The 23,979-nt window shown below is 40.8% G+C and overlaps 1 protein-coding gene across 1 annotated transcript in view; it reads right to left on the reverse strand.

Moving 5' to 3' along the window:
- The window catches only part of LOC137274693 (coiled-coil domain-containing protein 158-like), a 40,504-nt gene extending 17,750 nt beyond the window's left edge, over positions 1-22,754 (reverse strand). The window contains exons 1-15 of the mRNA XM_067808036.1: positions 22,363-22,754; positions 18,260-18,297; positions 14,771-14,853; positions 14,408-14,590; positions 14,013-14,082; positions 11,811-11,920; positions 10,889-11,216; positions 9,618-9,694; positions 9,222-9,254; positions 7,751-7,861; positions 7,296-7,410; positions 6,107-6,226; positions 4,954-5,151; positions 3,997-4,795; positions 3,261-3,326 (exon numbers count right to left, since the gene is read on the reverse strand). Of these exons, the coding sequence (XP_067664137.1) occupies positions 3,261-3,326; positions 3,997-4,795; positions 4,954-5,151; positions 6,107-6,226; positions 7,296-7,410; positions 7,751-7,861; positions 9,222-9,254; positions 9,618-9,694; positions 10,889-11,216; positions 11,811-11,920; positions 14,013-14,082; positions 14,408-14,590; positions 14,771-14,853; positions 18,260-18,297; positions 22,363-22,594 (2,563 nt within the window). The 5' untranslated portion in view covers positions 22,595-22,754. The remainder of the gene's footprint in view (positions 1-3,260; positions 3,327-3,996; positions 4,796-4,953; positions 5,152-6,106; positions 6,227-7,295; positions 7,411-7,750; positions 7,862-9,221; positions 9,255-9,617; positions 9,695-10,888; positions 11,217-11,810; positions 11,921-14,012; positions 14,083-14,407; positions 14,591-14,770; positions 14,854-18,259; positions 18,298-22,362) is intronic.
- Between the last annotated feature and the right edge of the window lie 1,225 nt (positions 22,755-23,979).

A 23,979-nucleotide genomic window follows, 5' to 3' on the forward strand; every position in this document is an offset into this window, starting at 1 on the left:
AGAAACAGTTGCAATGCCCAAAGTTGAAGTTGACCCCAAAAGGTCAACGCCTGAGATGATGACAGAAGAACCAAGAGTTCTTGTCACTGGCAAAGTGTTCTGGGTTGAGACAAAGCCAGACATTGACTAAAAACCCCTTCAACATTGAGGCAAGAACATAAGGGTTGTCCAAAATGGTCCAGCTTGGGGCATAAGTCCCAAGTCTTCCGCCTATCAAAATAGGCGCAGGCACAACTGGGGCGGAAGGACAAAGTTGTGTTCGAATCTAATGCAGTCAGTTTGTCAAGTTTCTGGGAGGAGGACTGGTGGGAAGTTGAAGTTGGTCTAGTTGTAGTGAAGGACTGACGTTGGCATCCAGGACATCCCTTGTTCCCTGGGCCTTGAAAGGAAGGCGCAGAACCCGAATGCAGATCGGGGTTTGAGGGAACACACAGAGTAGGTCGTCGTTGGGGCATGAAATCTTCCACCTGTAAATGTTGGTATTTCAGCAATTCTACTGAAACTTGATGGTGAGCATCTTGCCCCACATCAGCAGCCACTTCCCGAATAGCCCCAATGAACAGGGATCTACCCGAGCAGTGCTGAAGAAAGAGGTTGGTGCCAAATCTCTCCTCCCATGAGCATAAATGGAGAGGACCTCTATGACGCATTGCCATGATGTAGGAGGAAAAATGTGCCAACTGGTATAGAATAGCCTGGAACTGTTATTGAATCAAGACCCACATACATCATGCCTGTTGATGTGAAGATGCATGTGGGACCGCCACAGCAACCGCTTCAGATGCCATCAAAATCATACTGAGAGGGGCCATACCCTTCCTGATGGCACCAGCCAAATGTAGGAGTTCACGCTCTTCAACCAGAAAAAGTGAGTAGGCTCTCTGCTTGGACCCCAACAGCACAATATTATCATCCACCGGAGGAGACACAATCACAGAAACCATTGTAACTGGTAAGCTAGCACCAGCTAACCCAAGATCACGCGAGGAAACAACAGAACTCATCAAGGGCGACGCTGTCACAGCTGATGCCAACACTTGAGAAGTAGTGAGCGGCGCAAGGGACGGTACCGACATTCCAGGAACATAAGTTGCACAGGAGTCAAACGCTGAGGTAGTAGAAAGTGACACATAGCCTAACGACAAAGTCCATGCACTATGAGAGCACAATGAACCAAATGCACTATGAGCAATCGTCACCCCAGACACACTGCACTTGTGACGACTGATGTAATTGATACAGGGATGAAGCGTTGAACCAGGTGTGCCAGAACGGACCGCCACACCAAACATTCTTTGAGGACGCGCCCACCTGACATGTGAATGACTGATGAAGCAGGCGGGGTATGCAAAAGCGCCAAACCAAACACACTATGACGAGGCACCAAACCAAACCAAACCAAACCAAACCATGACACTATGATGCAGAGAAGTGTGAGCGCTGCAAGCACCGAACTGGAAGCAAGCACCGCTCTAACTTCAAGCGTTGCATGGGGAACCAGAGGTGGTCTGACAACCCGAACCAGGACTGATTGCTGTGCCAGATGAAAGCACTGAACCAGGAGCAAGCAGTGCTCCTACTGCAAGCATTGCATGGGGAACCAGGGATGGTCTGACATCATGAGCTTGCCAATCAGGATGAGGATGAGGCCAAACCAAATCCTTCACCTCTCCTTGCCGAAGTGCAGCACTGGACTCAGACAACGCACAAGAGGTGAAAGTGGACTCTACCACTGAAGCAGAATGCTCCGAACTTGCCTCTTAGTACATTATACGGGACATCATACCAAGCGGCCCATAGGACGCTACTACAGATTGAATGAGAGATAGCTGTGATCCAGCCACCACCAGAAGCAGAATAAGACGATGACAAAACTACCACGCGAGGTGGAGACAAACCCTCCTCAGGTACAGGACTAGATGCATGAGGCCTAAACAAATGTCGAAGATTCTTACTAAGATAGGAGTTGGAGGCTTCCTCCAAAAAAGTTTCATTCGGAGACTTTGACAAAGATAGATGTTTCAATGTTGACGGGCCACCATCCGATCTCAGTCTGCTAAATGCCAACTTTCAACACGACGATACTCAAGAAAGGCATCGTCAACCAAGTTCATACTTAAAAGTACAGGGATGCGACAGCTCGCAGCACCCCAAACAATCTACACACATAGCATTTGGGCCAGCCGCAGAAAAGTTGCTGTTACAATTGCTGCAATATTTCTGTTTCTTCACAATATTGCGATTAGATCTACTCATCTTCTTAAAAGAAAGATCAAACCTGTCAGTGAAAGTCCACATGCCATTGCCACAAGAAAGGGAAAACAAGCACAGATCGTCATGTGATCATCAGAGCATGCAAAACGAGCACAGAGATGATGGACAATTGTCGATGTCGGAGTGGGGGCAGAGGTCCGGTGGGCAGAGGCCAGTAAGATTATATTCAACTTAGCTCACAGCACGTTGGTCAAAGATTAAGAAGAGAGGTGCATAACCTGAGATAGGATAAGTTTAATATTAAACATTATATTTTAGTTTCCTTTATTTCAGTTCTTTATTTTCACTATAACTAAACACTTAACTAACCACTGCTTCTTGCACAACATGTGGACGTATATTTGGATTTGTAGAGGATACTACCATTTCCAGCTTTTCTATACTTGGGTGAACATGTATACATACAACATATAGATTTGAACCATGTTTGTCACAGGAAAACATAGGTAAGCTAAATATGTCTGAAAAACAATAGTGTACATATCCAATGTAATCAGAATGACATGGCTTACATTTTCTAATAGTATGCAGTACATAAACTTTCTGCTCACAATCAATTTTTAAACTGGAAAAGTGCTATTTTAAGTTTGCTTCATGTGATAGTGAATAATAACAGCAATGTTTTGAAGATGAAAAAATCTGGCATATTTGGTAAGTTTTGGTCATGGAGCAAGAGCTGCTGAAAGGTGCCCTTTAGGTGCAAGAATACAAATCCAAAAATCAGTTTAACTAGCATTCCAAAGTGAATATGTAAGAAAAAACAGCAACCTCTTAAAGAGCAATAAATAGGGAGCTGTTATCCTTAACTGTGTGCATATTCTTCACACAAGACAAGACAGTAGACAGAGACTAAAGCGGTTCCCTAGATTTCACGATCCAAGAGGCAATAAACGTGAGAAGCAGGACAAGGAGTGGTCGCTGAAAAATAATTAAATTGTTACCATGATTGGAGTGGTTAAGAAGATAATGATATCGGCTTCACCCACCTTTGTTATCTACAGAATCTTTGCTTCTCAGTGTCTTCTGTGCTAACTTCAGATCATGTTCTGCACCTGTAACCATTGACATACAACTGTTAAGAGTTCTGAAACTGGCACTGACTGAAACCATGATACCGAGGTACTTGCCTAGCATGTTCGCTGGTCATGCTGAAGACTCAGATTTGATTCCCCGCATAGGCACTATGTGTGAAGCCCATTTCCAGTGTAAAACCACACTTAATCACTCAGTCACTCGCTGCCAAGCAATGTAATTATTCAATGCATTTTAATCACAAAGCAAACCAAATACTTACTCCCAGTAGCATCTGTGATTTACTCCTAGCCACATATGACAAAAGACTTTCAAGAGCTTCTGCAACATAACCTTGAGTCCTGCCATTCAGTCAAGGTTTTGCTGCATAGCAGATATCCTGCTACAAATACATGCTAGCAAAGTATTTGAAATATGTTCTAGTCCATTAGACCAAGACAAGTAGATTTAGCTGAGGACAAGGGAAAATCCACTGATGGTTGTCCTCAAGACTTGTAGTATATAAAGGGTAAAAATCTGAACGAATACTGAATGCTTTATGTCTGTTACCAATTGGAAATGAATAAACTGACATTTCCTGTTTAAGCAAGACTAGCTACAAACTTTGAGGGCTAATGAAATATTGTTTCCACTAGTCCTCTGTGATCAACTTTGAACACTAAGGACGCAACACTAAGCATCTTGGATTACCTTTTAACCTTGATTGTAGTTTACTTATGTCCTTCTCATAACTTGACCTTAGCTTTGAAACCTCCTTCTTAATCATGTCTTTAGCCTGGGTAATATTGGCGACTTCTAGCCGACTGTCTTTAAGTTCCTTGAACAGGTTGTCCTTCTCCTGATGCATGATGTCCATCTCCTGCACCTTGAGAGCCAAGTCCTCTGTCAGCCGCATCCTCTCCTCCTCCAACTCTCGGATACGTTTTTCCTTCAATCGCAATTTTTTCCCTAAGCTGTCTTGCCCCATCCTCAATTCATCAACTGCTGCGGACTTTTCATTTAACAAATAGATAATCCTCTCTTTCTCCTCACGAATATTTTCACTGGTTTTAGAATTGGCTTCAACTAGTTGGGATATATTGTCTGACTGCTGTTTCAAAGCTAAAACATTCCTCTCCTTCTCATCCACCTGCATCAGCAGTTTTTCTTTTGTAGCCTTAAGCTGTGCAAGCTCCTCATTCTTCTGTTCCAGGAGACTGAAATAATAGTCTTTTTCCTTAGACACTCGCTCCACATCTCCCTTCCTGTCACTGATTAGTTCAGATAAATGTCTTTTTTCACTCATAGCAGCATCAAGTTGGATTCGAGCTGACTCGAGTTTCTCGGACAGTTCCTTCACTTGCTCTTTGAAGGTGGCCATTTCAGACTTGGCTACCTCTAGTTCCACCGTCACCTTACTGCACTTCTCTGTCTGGGTGGTCAGCTGTGCCATCAGGCTCCTGATGTGGTCATTGTTGCGCTCTCGTTCAGTTTTCTCCGCTGTCGACACCTGAAGACAATTGATAAAAAAGAACAAAGTAAGAAAATGGCTGTCTGAAATCAGAAATTCAGAAGTTGTCTGATAGCTCATTGATTTGGCCCTAACTATATTAGCTGTGGGACAAGCCAGGGATGTTCCAACTCCAAATAAACATCAGCAGACCTCACCCGATCCTGCAGCTGCGAGGAACACTCCTGTTTGACCACATCCAACATCTTCTCCAGCCTCTCCACGTCTTGCTGCCTGCTGGTCAGCGAGTTCTCCGTCACCAGCAGCTTGCTCCTCAGCTCCTCCTCACGTTCCAGCTGCTTCTTAATGTGGACTCGCTCCGTCTCCAGCTCCGCCTCCAGCCTGGACACACAGCCCTGCCAGCACATCGCTCATAAGTATGTAGAAGTTTCCAACCATCCCTAGCCCATACTGCCTCATAACACTTGAAATATGATTTCAACTAAAAATATCTTAACCACATAATAAGCCCTCGGGCTCAGTGAACATAAACAAACATTGAGGGAACCTCCACCCATGATCCCCTTGTGACCAGTGAACAATGTATTTATCTTGCCGCAGGTATTGTCTAAGTAAAGTCACTGCGATGTAATTCCCCTTCTTAATATTCAGAGGGACTTCATTTGAACGTTTTGTCAAAGAGAGTCAAATTTTTTGCAACCATAGCTAGACTTTGCGTACAACAGAAGAAACAGAGATTTAGAGTTATCTCCCTTCCATCCATTTCCATTTGCAAACCATTGGCAATTTCCGTGCATGAAGTGTCATTTAATGTTTTTCAAGATGAAAAAGTACCTACAACGAAGTACCGAATGAGATGCTATTCGCAGCGGGGTATACTGCAATGTACCGCGTGTGAAAGCAAGATGCATTGAAAATAACAGAAAAACGCTCAGGCAATGAGGAAGCGACATTTACGTGTGAGGCAAGATAAATCTTCATGCATCGAATGATGATTACTGGTGTGGGGGCTGAAGGTTTAACCAAAAGGAGCAACAGCTTGTGCTAAGGTAACCTCCTCAATGTGAGGCAACATTCCATCAATACAGCATACATAGCTATGCAGTGATGCAACACCTAGAGAGATGCTTTTATACACCAATAATGAAGCAAGATTTCACATGATTCAAGGCTGCACAGATCCAACCACAGACTTTAATAATGTGATGAAAACTTTCTCGTACATGAACGCTTAACAGTTACAGGCATATGATGACAACATTGTCTCTGGTCATTATAAAAAGTAATTCAAATCCCTAGGTACTGATGCTATCCCTCACTATAATACACCTGGATAAAATAACTCATTACCTGGAAGTCATGCAGATGCGTTTCCATGGCACTGCATTTCCTGACAGACTCCTCTCTTTCCGCTTTCATCAAACTCATGTCTCTTTGCACTTTATCCATGCTTGTCTCCAGGGTGTCTCTCTGTTGGAACATAGGTTAGCACCAAATACACTCAACAACCTATTGTCATACCCATTCTCTTCTCAAGTTAAGATTACTGTAAAGACTTATCATCTTCAAATTGTTGACCTAATGCAAATCACAAGCAAAGAGTAAGAGTGGACATTCTTTCATGGTGACTGTTCCAGATGTGTGTTTACAGGAAACCAGACTAAATGAAAATGATCTTTAGTGTTTTGTAGATTGGCGCCATGAAATCCATGTACTTTTGATTTCATGGGGTAAACAAGATGATGATGATGGGGGTGGGTGGTGGTCACTAACATTGTGTAGCTTCTCCATAAGAAACATGAAGATGATGGCAGGGGGGTCACTAACATTGTACATGCTTTTCCATAAAAACATTATCATCCCCCTAGCCACAAATCATGGCCAGTCCGTTAATAGCTAAATTAATCAAAATGTGTATTCAACTCTATCCAGAATTCACTAGTGAAATAATGTGACAAACAACAGTTACACAGTGCTCATCACTGAGAGATATGTAAGTGATCAATATGAACTACTGCATTCATTCTGTTTATGGACATGACATGAGCAAGTTCTCTAGCCATCAGCCTCATGATGCTATAGCTTTCACTGTATCAAATGGTTGTGGAGTGATTGACTGATTGTTGTTTAATGCTGCTCCCAGCAATTTTCCAGCGATATGGTGGTGGTCTGTAAATAATCAAGTCTGGACCAGACAATCCAGTGATCAACAGAATTAGCATTGTTCTATGCAACTGAGATACAATGAAATGAATCAAGCAAGTCAGCAAGCCTGACTACCTGATCCTGTTAGTTGCCTCTTACGACAAGCATAGGTTACTGAAATCCAATTCTAGCACGGATCTTCACGTGTCATATCAACCTAGTACAAACAGCTGTAGGACTTGTCTCCTTAGAATACATTTCAGATGACATCAGTTACCTCTTGTATGTCCCTCAATTTACAAATCCAAAATCTTGGAGACACTGAATACTGCCAGAAGGGTGCAAGAATGGAACAAAAAAGGAACTGCTGTATGCAGTTGCTCTGCATAGTTACCCTTTCCTGCCACTTGGTTCGGTCATCAGCATGTTCCTCTTTCAGCTGCCGCACCTTCATCTCAAGATCCATGATCAGGTCATCCTTCAGCTTAATCTGTTGGTCATACTGACTCCTGCAGCATCATAGAGACATCTCTCCATCAGGCACAAACATCTCTCCATCAAGCACAAAAATCTCTCCATCAGACACACCTCTCCATCAGGCACAAATATCTCTCCATCACGCATCAACATCTCTCCATCAGACACACCTCTCCATCAGGTCAAATCTCTCCATCAGGCACAAACATCTCTCCATCAGGCACAAACATCTCACACTCACATCTGGTAATGAGACGCAAACATCTGCCAGACAGAAATCTGATCAGACAAAAACACCTGGTAATCGGACACAAACATCTGGTAATCAGACAGAAATCTCATTTGACACAAACATGAGAATACACAACTCACTGAAGGAGCTGGAGCTGATTCTGCAGGGACGTGGCCTGTTTGCGGGCGTTCATGGCTCTCTCGTTGGCAGCCTCCAGCTGCAGCTCATGCTCTGATGTCATCTGAGTCACTCTGACATTGAAAGTAGTTCAGTTAAAATGATTTCTGTTAACAGTAAGATCCTGTACATTGCTTCACATGAACTGCCTGCCTTGTTCACTGCAGTTTGACAGACATACTGATACAGCTATGATGTCCTTCCTGTCCATCATACCTGTAAATATATTAATCCTGGTTATTGAGGCTATCATGAAGTGAAAAGATAGATCTCCTTCCACATATACTGTAGAGGGATATCACAGAGGGGAAAAGATAGATCTCCTCCCATGACAACATGTACTGTAGAGGGATATCACAGAGGGGAAAAGATAGATCTCCTCCCATAACAACATAAACTGTAGAGGGATATCACAGAGGGGACAAGACTGATCTCCTCCCGTGACAACATAAACTGTAGAGGGATATCACAGAGAGGAAAAAACTTATCTCCTCCCGTGACAACATATACTGTAGAGGGATATCACAGAGGGGAAAAGATAGATCTCCCATGACAACATATACTGTAGAGGGATATCACAGAGGGGAAAAGACAGATCTCCTCCCGTGACAACATATACTGTAGAGGGATATCACAGAGGGGAAAAGATAGATCTCCCATGACAACATATACTGTAGAGGGATATCACAGAGGGGAAAAGACAGATCTCCTCCCGTGACAACATATACTGTAGAGGGATATCACAAAGGTGAAAATATACATCTCCTCCCATGACAACATATACTGTAGAGGGATATCACAGAGGTGAAAAGATAGATCTCCTCCCATGGCAACATATATTGTAGATGGATATCACAGAGGTGTGAAGACCTATATGGTAGAAAGATATCACACACTTGTGAGGACACTGTAGAGGGATATCATCGAGGTGTTAGGACCTATATGGTAGAGAGATATCACACAAGTGTGAGGACCTACACAGTGGAGGGATATCACAGAAATGTGAGGACCTATATGGTAGAGAGATATCACAGAGGTGTGAGGATGTATATGGTAGGTGGATATCACAGATCTGTTCCGACCTAATTGGTTGAGAGATATCATGGACATGTGAGGACTTACATGATGGAGAGATATCAGAGGCATGAGGACCTACACAGTGGAGAGATGTAAAAGACCTTCCATGGGTGAGAGGTATCACATATGTGTGAGGACCTACATGGTGGAAAGATATCACATGTGACAAACTACATGGTGGAGAGTTTTCAGTTTTCAGTGAAATTATCATATCCACCTTAATTCATTAAATGAAATTTGTGCCCTTCTTCATTACATCCAAGAGAAATAGGAACATGCAAGGCATAAAAACTCCTCTCCTACAAAAACCAAGGAGCATGTAAGAAGAAAGCCTGCAATTAGCAAAAACGTATTTACCTTTTCAAAGCATCTTCTGATTCTCTTTGTAAACTGCAAAGAGGAAAAAAAAGTGTCCATGGATTTTTCACTGCAGTTTCAAACGATGACATCAGTATCCAACAACTGACAAATATACTGTCAAAAGATGTCTCTTTGTTATACAACAATGTTTAATATCACCTAACATGTGGTTTGTTGCTGTTCGGTGTATAATGACACACTCAAAGGGACATGGCTGCTGCTTGTAGATATACAAGTCTGGGCCTGACAACACCGTGTCTCGTAAGCTGGTCTCCAGAGTTGGTAATTCAGAAGACGTGAGAGATTGATGCTTGAATTCCTACAAGGCAGCTGCTGCATGATATTAGTTGAACACCTGCAATATATTCTGTCAAAGCACACATAAACACTTACTTCTCATGATAGTCTTTGGCAAGTGATTGTACTTTCTGAGAAGACATGGACTGAGAGTTCTCCAGATCCTGCTGGAGCTGAAACATTCAAACATACCCATACCAGAGCACCTGTACATGAGGTGGAGGAAAAGGAGAAGGGTGCGCGCTGTTTCCCACTGACAATGTCTACAAAGACAGAAGTAGAAATGTTAGGTGGTTCTAAACCTGAATGCACTAGTAGGACAAGTTCAGCTCTCTGTGAAGACAATAATAAAGTACGGGTGAAACATCGTGAATTAACAAAAAGCACAAGAAGTGTTTCACACTTTCACACATTTGAGAAATGAACATTAGTAATGAGATAGTCAAACTCATTAAATCGGCCAAGGGAATAACATTCATGAATCCCTAATTTGCTTTGAAGAAAAATTATCCAGACTGAGGCACTGCAAGATTTAAGTGAACTGTAGCAATCGACGCAGCTTTCACTTTCTGATGTACTATCTTCATGCTGCACACTTGCACAGGGTTTCATTACAATCTCACAGAATTCCCTAGGCATCAGCTTTAACAGTCTCACCTGAAGTTGCATGATAAAAATGGAGTAATTGTGATGTAATCTCACTTGGATGTCAATGGTAAAATAACAGATATGTAGGATATCTCAGAGAGACAAGAATACATAAACGTATACTTTAGTGCAGCAAATGTTGCTTCTAGCACTGTCTACTTTGCATAAAATGTCTACTGATGTAAACACAAAGATTCTACAGCTACAATTATATACGGTCAATGTACTCCTTCCCTGAATACTTATGCACTTTTCAAGCTGAAAGTTACATTGAGGAGGAAATTATACATATTGATAAACGGGTATGTATATTTGAATTGCACTGTGAGATTGTAACTGATGTCAGTGAACAGTGATAATCCATATCACAACACAACACTGAATCTAGTAACCAATAACACAGTAACACAGTAGCACAACAGTGAACCTAGTAACCCACACCACAGTACCACAACAAAGGATCTAGTAACCAACATCACTGTAACACAACAATGAACCTAGTAACCCATACCGCAGTAACACAATGAACCTAGTAACCCATACCCCAGAAACACAACAGCAAACCTAGTAAAATGTACCCCAGTAACACAAGAATGAACAGTAGTAACTCATACCCCAGTAACACAACAGTGAACCTAGTAACCCATACCCCAGTAACAAAACAGTGAACCTAGTAACCTATCCCATAGTAACACAACAGTGAACCTAATAATGCACACCTCATTAACTTTTTTCCGTTTCGCATCCAGTTCCGTGTCCAGTTCCTGGAGACATCTTTCCAGAGTGTGGATCAGCATGGCTGGGCCCTGGCTAGATACAAAGTTGGACTCAAAAAATGGCTTTCCTCGACATTTCTCCCTCTCAGCCAGCAGTGTCTGGATCTGGGTGATGGCAGTGTTGGCGATGTGGCTGGTATGGCTGATGGCTTCCAGCTTCTTGTTGGCATCAGCCAGGGAGGTCTCTTGACCCTTGTTACGTTCATGTTGTTGTTGGAGAGAGGCCTTGAGCTTAGAGATGACAGCCTCCTGGCTCACTGCCTCCTTCTGTCTGTAAGTAAAGTACAACATGTGTTGTGTGAAACCACACTCAGCAATATTCCAGTTGTATCAGGCTGACTATAAATTACCAAATCTGAACCAGAAAATCAAATATCAGTACTCGTTTTTTTTAAAAACAATTCATGTCAGTGTGCTACACTGACACACCATCAACCAAGCCAGATACTACATTACAAATGCTTTTCGTTCCATGAAGGACACTAGTAACGTATGCACATTCAGTTCCTCTCAATGGCAGCACCTAGTTCTTGGCCCTAGTGGCAGTGATTTGTAACTGTAACCAACCGTGGTGAACCTCCACTGGCTTAGGAATTCAAGATATATATCCCATTTTCAGATTTAAACTTTAGGGTGGGCCCATCTTCCACTCACACACCCATCACTGGGCTAGCAAGCCACAAGTAGGAACAACATCTAACCTGGCAGGGAGAGCTAATTTTAAACTCTACTTCTAACAACTGTACACAGACCACATAACAAAGAATTCTGCCAGTTTTTACTCCAACAGTAGACAAAACAATGTCAGTCTCACTGCTCATGTGTTGCATACCTACAGCCATATTGCAGTGTCATTTGGGCCTACCTGAGTTCTAGTATTGTGTCTCTGTTCACAATTGTCTCATGCAGTTTGGACTTCAACTCTTCGATGTTTAGGCGGAACTGGCGCTTTTGGCTTTCAGTTGTGTCATTAACCTGCAGAACAAAATTAATAATTTAAAAAAATTCAATTTTTTGCTGAGTGTCTATCTGAATTAAGGTGACAATATGCTTATGGTTCTGTCTGTTCTTAAATCATGCATTGAAATATTTTGTGAAGAGAGAGTGTATATGTTTCTTTCATATGAAGCCATTCACTTTCCTACCCAGAGTCATCAAAGCATTATCGAGAGATAGTGACATGGTCAATTTGATGTAAAGAAATACTGTCAGTAGTATGTCTGTAAACGGAAGCAAAAAACAATATGATATGCACATCAGTAGACTTGTATTAAGCCCTTCTCTTCTTAATTCAGAATAAATGTTCAAGACTCAAAGCAAATGTCCATTCAAGTGACAATCCTACCCCCACAGCATGACCAGTGGAAACATTTCTCTACAAAATGAAAACATACTACACCAGTGAATGCAGCACTGCATTTCGTAACCTATAAGTACACATATCATTATGTACAAGTGTCTAACAACGATTGAGAAGGAAGTGCTTACAAAATAGCAGCCCCATGAAACATGCACACTGTTTCAGGAAGAAGTGCTGTGATTTGATCATGTTGATATGTCTGATTACGCAATAAAAATACATATATATCCAATTTCATGTACAATGAATATTCTACTTCAAACACGGCATATTGTTTTCAGTTTTTAGCAAAATGACAAGCAGGCTCATCTGAAAGTCAAATGACAGAAGGTGCTCACATGTTTAAATGGTTTTAAATCAGGTTCTTTTGAAATGGCCATATACACCTGAAGGATGCTTCTCACTATATACATGATAGGCATGGCTTCTTTTCCCGCAGTAACCAACATTTGAAGGGTTTGTTTGTTCCCAGGTTTTACTTACAAGATTCTTTTCCTGGAATAATCACATTTGAGGGTTTTGTTTGCTCCCCTGGAATAACCTCATTTGAGGGGTTTTGTTTGCTCCCCTGGAATAACCACATTTGAGGGGTTTTGTTTGCTCCCCAGTTTTACTTACCGGATTCTTTTCCCGAATAACCACATTTGAGGGGGTTTTGTTTGCTCCCCAGTTTTACTTTTATATAAAAAGTAGACATATTTCCCGATTTTACATCTTGCAAGTGAGACTTTTTTCCAGGTTTCACTTTTTCCTAACTCCATAGCAACATTAACATCCAAATTCAGATATTTGTGAGTGTTTGAAATCAAATGAAAATTCATTCTTAAAATGCAAATGTTTTACCAAGCATAAATGGAACCAAAGCTGTCAGGTTAACAAATGGACATTCTACCTCACGTCCAGTTACGGCTACGTAACGTCACTACATGATCATGTAATTATCCATCACTGACAGTTTATGAGTATAATAAAGCACTCCTCAGTTACGGTTGGGAAAGTAGGCCCTCAACCATCGGTCTCGGATCTTACTCTCCGAGCCATAACCAAGGCGGAGTGCCTTACCCTACAAATAAACTTCATAGTCTAAATAAATCAGCATTCAATTTCTGGTTAAAACTTGGGTGCACAAGGACTGTAACAAAAAAAAACCTCTGAAGCTAAAGCTGTACTTAAGTCATTGTTGATTATGTTTTAGCTATGTCAAGACCAAGCCCCATTTCACTATCATCTGTCCTCATATCCTATATGAAACTCATCCCTCCATGTCCTTTATCAACATCCAGTGTACACAAAGTCAATCAACTAGACACCTACCCCACCAACAGGAGTCACACTTTCCACTCACACTTTCTACTGCGGGCTACCTGATCACACTCATTCCCGACACACACATTCCAATGAAAGACAAGTCGCAGCTTACCTACCAGACACACCAGCAACAGAGAGCTATCTGATCATCCTGTGTTTCTTATGAGAATGTGTTCATACATTTAACAACCTGACCTGCTACCATCTAGTGCTATTTGCTGATGAGGAGAAGAGGCCAGTTTCACAGTCATCATGTCAAGTGTCCAGCACATCACAAGGTCATCTTTCAGATGGCCATGTCTACCATGATTACTGGCTATTATATGAATTTGTGTCAGCCTATCTATCTGGAGCATTAAGACTTCTATCATGAATCATTTGTCAGACAGAAAGCCTCACCTCCTGAAGTTTCTTTCTGAGGTCAGACACTTGTTCCTGAGATTCTTTGAGAGCTCGTTCCAGATGGGATCTACACAACACAAGTTAGGAAACACATGTCAGATAACTCGTGTGACAGTAAATATGACATTGACATATTGACATAAACAGTAAGTCCTGTTTAGATACAGCTGTCCATCATGCTGAAACAACATGTATAAAACATATGTTGTTAATGTGCAAGTGCTCTCGTACCTGGTACTAGTAGTAGCAAGTCACCACTAACATATCAGGCCCACATTCACAAAGCAAATATATCACTTAAGACCAGTGAAGATCTGTACACCAGCATAGACCTACAATGTTGGTAGCACTTGGATCTAATGGAACTGATGGAAGATGAGTGTTGAACGTACGGTGGAACAAACTCAAAGGCTCTGTTCCTGGAGGTGGAGAGTTCCGATGTTGGTGGCAGTGTAGAGAAGGCAGACTTGGAGGGGCTTGATGGAACACTGGTGAAGCTGTGACTAGGAGGGAGGTCTGTGAGCAGCTGGGACTGCAGTCGGTCAGTTTCCTTACGCTGCTGCTCCAGCTGCACCCTGGCAACAATCACTGCGGTAACTCAGTCAATGGATACCAACAGTCAACTATGTTACAGTAAATGCTCCAACAATGCCAAACAATAACAGTCAACCATAGCTGGTGCAGTTGGGTCTACATATAAACATAGTACCTGAGGATCGAGATGGTGCAGTTGGGTCTACACATTAACACAGTACCTGAGGTCTGAGATTGTCTTTTGTTCAGATGAGATGTCAATGAGAGATGCAAGGGATGCAGGAGGTACCACAGGCTTCACAGTCTGGAAAATAGGGTGTCAGCACACAATGATTGTTATAATCTAGAGGATTATGCAAGTAGCAAAACAAAAGGTACAAATGCATTAATGACTACCAAACATGCTGAACACAAGCTTTCACTGAGGCTGGACTTTGATGCCACTAAATAGAATGAATCCACTATTAGGCAAATATTGTACACATCATGAATATTGAGTTACAAACACAAAAACAAGTCAGCAGTTGATGTATCACAAATAATATTCATTGAAACAGAAAGAAATACATTCTTTGACAAGATGTCAGCATATCGATCAAACTTATTTATTATGACTAGTGACTGCAATACTGTCAAATTCAAGAAAGATGACTAGTATCCCATCTTGGCCTGGACTTATTCCATCTTGCACACATCATTTCGACAAGTATCACATAGCAATAGGACAAATTGTTATGGATAACAACTTCTTTATTGCATGATTGCGACATTTCGATACAGATTCTTGTACCGTTGTCAAGCAGGAATGATGCATGAAATCCAGAACTTGTATATATATATACTAATAAAAACAATGAGATAACATAGTATACAAAGAAAACACAATTGACAACCGGAGCAACATAATGCCATGATTGGAGAAGCAGAAAGCTGGAGAAGCCAGTCAGTACACAAAGGATAGTGAATGGAAGCCAGTTCAAGTTATCACATAAAATTTAAGTAAGGATGCCCTGTTAGACAAAATAGGGATACTCTATTTTGGTCATCACAAATAATCAATTGAATTCATGAAGGGATATGATTCAATTCTTGTAAGAACTAGATATTTTTCGTATTTGTATACTTATCCTGCATTACTCAAGGCATTTACTGCTTTCCTCTGACATGACAAAGCTGTATGATGGAAACGTCGAAGAGAAGTAAGTCACCATATTGCCATCGCACTGTACTGACGTGACCCCGAAAGTGCTAACGTCAGGTATCATAACATTACTGCTTGTCACCTGGCTGACAGGTTGTGCAATATTTTGCTGAATTAAACTCGCGACTTAACACCTTAGTGTGTTCCTTTTTTGTCATTGTTTCTTTTTACAGCTTCTTCAAGAACAGTCTGTCACTTTTCAAACCTCATGACTACCTGATCAGTCTAGATTTGCAGACGCATGTCTCAAATTACTGCTTGAATGCAACATTGGAAGAAACCATAGTGGTGAGGTAGCACAGAGATGGGTGGGCAAAAATAATGATTAAGGCAGGATAAGTATACAAATATAAAAAAACGAAATCATGTCTCCCGCAACAAACGAAGCACCATGTTCAGGTCCCAAGCAGGTTGAATTTGGCCCTCTGATCCTCAAGACTGAAAGAACGCAACAAAGCTTGGTCTTGGTCACCTTTCTGTCTTTAGGGACAGCTAACACCAAATTCAGAGCTACCAAATACGTCGTAATGTAACTGCCCTTGAGGTATCCACAATTACGCAAAAACATAAAAAACTCAGCCAGGAATTGAGGTGATACAGTCATTAGATCCTGATGTTTGTCCTTCAAAAAAACTCTCAAGAGATCTCCATTTGTCATCATATGACCCTTGAGTAGAGGGTCTGTGTGCCAGAGTAATAGCTGTTGCAGCTCTAGCGGAATATCAATGACGTTTAAAGCCCTCTGCAAATAAACCAAGCATGCAGATCAAATGGACCAGGAACTGGGTGCGGTAACCTGCAACTTCGTGGACGCACCAACAGATCTAGCCACTATGGGAGCTTGAGAAGATCATGGGCGACAAGCTTTTCTAGCTCCATGAACCAGTTTTTTGTTGGCCACCAAAGCACAGCCAAAATCAGAGAGAGGTGATGAGTTTGTTTGATCTATTGAAGAACCTTGGATAGAAGGACTGGTGGTGGAAAAGAGCGCAGGCTTAGGTTTTCCCAAGAAATACTTAGAGCGTCCACTGCCCATGCTTGAGAATCTGGAACTGGTGTCAGTTCGGATCTGGAAATTCTGACTGGTTGCAAACAAGTCTATGTTGGGATGGCCGAGACAGTGATAAACAATAGCGAATGCCTCTGGATATAGCATCCATTCCATGGGCGCTATTCTGTCCGGTCTGGAAAGGTCAACCGCATGATTGTTCCTGCAACCCAGAATGTGCGGAAGAATGAACTTCAGGTACAGACAATCAACAAGATGAAAATATTGAAAGGCCTGATGCAGTAGGAATGGAGAGTGAGTCATTCCCTGTGGGCACCTTAAAGTTGTTGATATGACAAGTTTGGTATGCTGAAGACGCGCTTGCCAATGAGACACTGCCAAAATCACTGCCTCCAACTCCAAATTGTTGATATGCCACAGGCTTAGATCAGTGGACCACCACCTTGAGACAACCTCTCCCTCGAGATGGGCTCCCCAATCCTTGAGAGATGCATTGACGTGTATAGGAGTGCGAGTTTTGTCTATATGGCAAGACATTTGACTCAGATGTGTCTGAAACAAGCCCCTATGAACTGTAGTGTGTGAGATGGAATGAGCTCCGACTTCTGCTTGTTGACAATCCATCCCAGCTGATGAAGCAGGTGCCTGGTGAAATCCCTGTGAAGGAGCTGCCGTGTCCTGCTGATTGAGGAGACAGTTGTCGATGTTAGAGTCGAACTGAATGTTCCTCCTGTAGATAAGCTGCAATGGGCTTAAATATTCATGGGGCTGAAGAAATTTCAAATAGGAGTACTGCCCATTGGTAATGGACACCACTGAAAATGAGAAAATGCCTGTCTCTGGAGTGGATTGAATTATGCAGGTACGTATCCTGCGGATTTAAGCTGATCAGGTAGTAGTGATGCTTGATTCTGCTCCTGAGCAGATTCAACTAAAAGTCACCAACCATTCTTGAAGAAGCTGTAAAAAGAAACAATGACAAAAAAGCAACACACACTAAGGTGTTCAGTCTCAAGTTTAATGCAGAAAAATAAAAACACAGCCTGTCAGCTAGGTGACAAGCAGTAATGTTAGGACTTCGGGGTCACGTCAGTGCAGTGCGATGGCAATATGGCGCTTCACAAGGTTGGAACAACTTCTCTTTGACGCTTACATCGCACAGCTTCGTCTTGTCAGAGGGAAGCAGTTAATGCATTGAGGAGTAAGACAAAAATCACCAAATATGTGAATGATTTGTAACAACTCCACTTATGACTGTAACCAATTCAGTCATTTTCTTTTTCAAAACTCTTCTTGCAGAGTGGGCATTAAAGTGGACACATGAAAGAAAGACTCAACCAGAAAGGATATTTTGTTTATTTCATATGGAATACACTGATGATAATAACCTGAGATTACTAAAAACATTAGCAATGTACTGAACTCTGGCTTCAGACACCTAATAATGGTTGAAGACCATGTTGTACAGTCTAGACTAGCAGTCTAAGGAGACTGACTCACCTCAAAACTGGTATCAGTTGCATCCATACTGACATTTCCTGAAATGTAAGAGCATGACTATGTGACTAACATCCACATGTTCAAGGTTGTCTCAAGTCTTCATTACCGTATGCCAATCAATGATTACTACAGATAACCACAATTGCTGTATAACCATTTGATAATCACATATATGCACATAATACAACGTGGAACATCTATCAGATACATTAGACAAGCACATGATGAGGACGTTCCACATGCCAACACAGGGGTGATGGGGTAGCCCAGTGGTTAAAGCACTGCTTAAGATACAATGTGTCAAACACATTTCCGATATCCTCTGCCATGATTGTAAAATCATACTCACGCACATCCCAACACAGGACATCATCATTTTTTGTAGTGCACTCTACAGTAATGCAAGTCTGTGTACATTACACAGATCAGAAAAGCCATCCAGTCATACTTATTGATTGATGAAAAATGTAGCCGTATAACCATGATAACAGCACTTTTACTCTGCCATCTTATTCAGTTGTTAAACATGTGACAAAGATATCTTAGCACAACAAATACAGCTGTATTGAATACAGCCCAAACAGAAATGTACAACACAGTAGGATATTGCCAGATGCAAGCTGGCTTATATGGGTGGCAATGGCTACATGTTACCACTACCCATCACTGCCTGATGTACATGTACCTACTCCATGATTATCATAGCTGCATGTGGGTCACACGCGATTGTTTATACAACTGTCAGGATTCCCCAGTACTTCCTGAATGAAAGTGTGAGCAATGCTTCAATTCTTACATAAATTTTGGAAAAAAAGAACACACAAATGTGAGTGTAAAGATTTCCCTTTCATATTCTTTTATATTATTTCTTTTGAACTCCTCTTCCTAATAATGCACAGATCATGACCACATTTGTCAAAAAAGAAAATCTGTGACAGGGTTATGACATCATTTCTTACAAGGCATCATGCATTTGTATCATGACATTTCTTATAAGACATCATTTCTATTACAAAATCATTTAATGGGTGACATTATTGGAAATGAATGCAATCAAATGGGTTTTAAAAACATTAAGCTTGAAAACGATGTAAGACTCTACATCACAATGTCGCTCAACATAATGAACAAGAAGTTGTAATCCATAAAGCTGTATGTTTCACCAACTTCTAGAATGCCCACTAAACAAGTACAAATAGGTTTTAAAATTAAAGGCCTTTTTTCATCATCAAAATTACCCAATCAAACATTAATATTATGATTGTAAAGAACATGTAAAGTCGAACTGTGCTGTGTTAATTCTTCTTAAACATGTAGTAATTTCAATATTTTATTTTGAGAAATTGTTTTCCTAATCAATTCAAGATGACCAAAATAAAGGGGATCATCTGTACAAATATATTTCACAAATAAGGATAAAACATATCTCATACAAAATTATCATGACGCAGATTCTCTTTAGTTATCATCATGAGTATCCACTACAAAATTAGTACACAATATGAGCATGTTTGCAGGTAAGTCATCACAATTTATGCATAATTTGCGAATGATGAATCAAAATACTGACCTTTCAACAATGATATTTAGCATAATTGGAGTCACTTGTTAGCATATTGTTAATATTGAAAAAAGAGTGATCCATTCATATCACACATTATCATTGAACAAGTAAAGAGAATTGGTTCCCCGAGAAATGGACATAGCTACAATTGTTTGATGTCAGATTGACTTAAAGGGGCACTGATGCGGAGCAATTTCCGTGGACTGGTGTAAACTTTTGTTATTGTTTTTCTCCAGTGAGTACCCGGATGATATCCCAGAATTCGTGACTGGTTCGTGACCTCTGCTGCGCAGTCCGTATGTGCAACTGATAGTTTAATTATAGACAGATCAACTGAGGGGAAGTCATTTTTACTTCATTACAAATGCATTATAAAAACAAATGAAACACTTTGAAGATTAATCATCTGCCAGTGGTAGAAATGGTAAAAAACTATTAGGACGGGAAAATACCGAAGCCAATGCACGTCTCTATATTTTGTCTCACAACCCTAATTAGTTTATTGTCATATTTGTATGATTTTGAAAATTAATATAAAAAAAAACACGGTCTGCTTATACTCATAGTAAATTTCTTACATAACAGCAACATTTATACATTGTATAGATTGCCAATGTGGATCCTATTTCACACACATACGCAGTCTAGTGTGTGTTTTCTGTCATATCGATTCTGCTGAATGCTACAACAAATAAATTAAAACAAAATGCAAATAATGAATGTACAACAGACTAATTTCATAGCAACAATGTCAGGCTACTACCTTGTTCAGGAATGTATCCATCAATATCCACATAAAAGAAATCGTATTCCATTCATTTGCAGCTGGTAAATAATCCTGCTCTGTGTCGCATGTCTTACACAACTGTCTAATTTGCGAAAAAGTAACACATCGTTTCACGTCTTTCGTTGGTGAAAACCTGATAAACCTCTCATTGGTCTCCCAAGATAGCACACCTGGCAACTAATTGTATGATGTCCGCTATTCTAAGTAATTTAGTTAACGAATAATGAGCAATCAATCGATCAACGCAAGGGTGGTTAATTCTTTGAAGGGAGGATGTTGTTTTTACAATCGCACAGGGTGTAGTCATCTACACACACTACCTTTTGACAAAAGTAATTAATCAATCAGTGTGTTATCGGCTAATCCTTTGATCGATGTTTGTTTTTGTAACTCAGCTGATAAACCCTCTTGCATCACTTACATGCACATATTACATAACATACAATACATTTGCCATTACAGACCTTAATTTATAATGTTGAGTATTTACTCCAGACAGGAGAAATGCCAAATGGGAACCTTTGTTGAGTAACCTGAGTGGTGTTACTACTAATTATACCTGTTATAAATTCATTAATTGACCATCCAGAGAATGATGACAAATAACACGAGTAGGTTTACACCATCAAACGCGAGTTACAGCAAGGAAGATGTAATCTTTGTGTCGCATGCAGCCTGAAAACACTTATGGGCCGAAACTGTTTTGAGGATGCCAACGGAATTTCGTTACATAAGTAATACATTCAGGCATTTGCTGTGTACTTGGGTAAATAGGTGAAATAAGGGTTTTTTACGTAAGAAAATTTTCAGATTTCTCTACCAAAGGCAAAGTCGTCGTTTATTGTTTACGAATTCAAATAAATCAACTGTGTGTTTTTATTATTTAATTATTTTATAAATAATAAACCATTGTAGCTACCATAGCTACCAAAAGTTACGTATGATATTTGCTATCACAGCTGAACCAACACTCAAAATTACCTAAATATGAAGTTTTGCAATCTTCCGGAGTGAAACAAATGGCTTGCTACCTGCTGTAGACATCATATTTTCATGTAACATGATTGAATATCGAGGTTAAAAACAGAGAAATGGGATCAAATTGAGTAACTATACCATCCAAGCATCATATTTTCATGTAACATGATTAAATATCGAGGTTAAAAACACAGAAATAGGATCAAATTGAGTAACTATACCATCCAAGCATCCGAAAAAAACTACACTGCTGGGATATTTTGTTACGATCAGACAAGGAATACCATGGATGTTTTTAAATAATGGCATATGGTGGGCATCCAGCCTCCTGACTCTGTTGGGTGAAGAAATTCTGCTAATATGGACAGGAGCCCAGTTCCTTTGTCCGTCACGGTCGAAGGAGCGGGCGCTGACCAATTTGCAGTTTGGTTCCGTAATTAGACCGTTGGCGAGAAACATTATTCGCTCCGCATCAGTGCCCCTTTAAGACCGTAATCCTGATTATCAGTCAACTGCCCAAGCCTAAGACTCTTAACCCTCTCGCATCAATGTTCACTCAAGCCATGAAGTGGGTCTTCTGCTTTACCGAGTTTTCAGTCGTAACGCCTGGTATATCACGTGTCTGTCATTAAAATGAAATCGACACCCTGTTGTCTGACATGAAAGATCATTTCTCCTGCATGACACGAACACAAACTTTCCACGAAGTTCAGATTTCCTACTTGGCGGATTTCCCTTGACATGCCTAGTCCTGCCTTGCTGCCATTACTTTACCTGACAAACTGGCTAATGTCACTTCTCGTAGCTTATTTCCTTCGAGTTCCAGACGTCTTATCTGTTCAGCAAACTCTCTGCTACTCTGTCTTAAACCCGCAGCAGAAAGATTAGAACTGTCATCCATAGCACTGTTGTTCACTGCAGGCGTCGATGCAGACGACGACGTCCCTTGCCCGGAGATCATGGTCACTGTGGGCACAGTTGTAAACGAAGAGTTCATTGTGTCCATGTTTGATCATGAGTTGACACATATAGCGTTTGACTGATATGACAGTCAAGAGTATATCATGATCATTGATATTGACTTACTTCGCGCTAGCAAAGTCACACACTTCAACGAAACTTCGTAAATGGTCAGTTTGTTTTGTATAAAGCGGGTTTCCGCTAGCGCAGGCGCATTGACCTGTAGAAGGGAGGTAATCCATGTATTGTGAATATCTTAACACGACTGAATAAGCATTTTAAGTGTCAGTGAGACGGACCCGTTCTTGTCTCAACTGGTGTGAGAATTTATGGGAGCAGCTACGAGCTCCGTCGTGTTAGTCTCTATGTACAAATGTTAGGACTTTTTCATACAAATATGTTTATTAAAATTCATGGCGAACCAGGGAGCCTATATAGAGGTTGTAGTGTATCCCTGGGCGAACTGTGAATACGTGCGTGCATGTTTTGTTCAACACAACTGGCAAGGAAGTAAGGATTTCGAATTCAATGTAGCCATAATTGTTTGTAGGGTCTCTTTTAACTTTCACAAGAGCCGATTCGGATCGGCTGAGAAGTAGGTAATTGTCTGAATTGGTCATTGGGACTCATGTTTCGGTTTTTGTGTCTGTTGACAGTTCAGTACATGTGAAGTACTTGTTGTTAAAACTAAAAAAATATCTACCTGTGAACTGCTTATTTTTCAGCCTTTACACTTAGTAACTGTTTTTATAGAAGCTGTAAGGTGAACAATTGTCACAAATGTGACAGAGTCAAGGTATTGATTGTCTAATTTGTGTGTTATTTTATATGCAAAGTTATGAGAGACCAAATAGTCTGTAATACAGCTTTGTAACAAATAGTATCAAATAGTGTGAATGTGTTAGCTTATTTTCGATTTTTTAAAATACTAGATCATATATTCACTGAGAAGTCATCATGACAACTTGACAGGTACTGACCTGACAGGTATAAGGACTAAGCTACTGAACACATTTAAATTTATGGTTTAGGTAGTTTAAAGTAAAAGTTGGCAGGAAATGGTATTTTATCTGAAATGTGAACTTTGTCTGAACCATTGCAATCGTTCCGTAATAGTCGCGTGCAACAGTTTTCGGACATCACACACTCGGCCTCGCTTCTGCTTCCATGTCAAGTGACCTGGCGACTTGTTTCCAAATTTGTTTATTACGGACATTATGCTAATGTTGTCATTTGGTTGGTTGTTTAACGCCGCACCCAGCAGTATTCCAGGTGTATGGCAACGATCTGTAAATAATCGACGCTGGACTCGACAATCCAGTGATCTACACCATGTGCATCTACGCTTTTGATGATACGATTACATGTGTCAGCTGTCAGCCAACATGACCACTCGATCCCTTTAGCCGTCTCTCACAAGAAGCTTGGGTT

The sequence above is a fragment of the Haliotis asinina genome, chromosome 2 (genome assembly GCF_037392515.1).
Source record: "Haliotis asinina isolate JCU_RB_2024 chromosome 2, JCU_Hal_asi_v2, whole genome shotgun sequence".
Classification (NCBI taxonomy): domain Eukaryota; kingdom Metazoa; phylum Mollusca; class Gastropoda; order Lepetellida; family Haliotidae; genus Haliotis; species Haliotis asinina.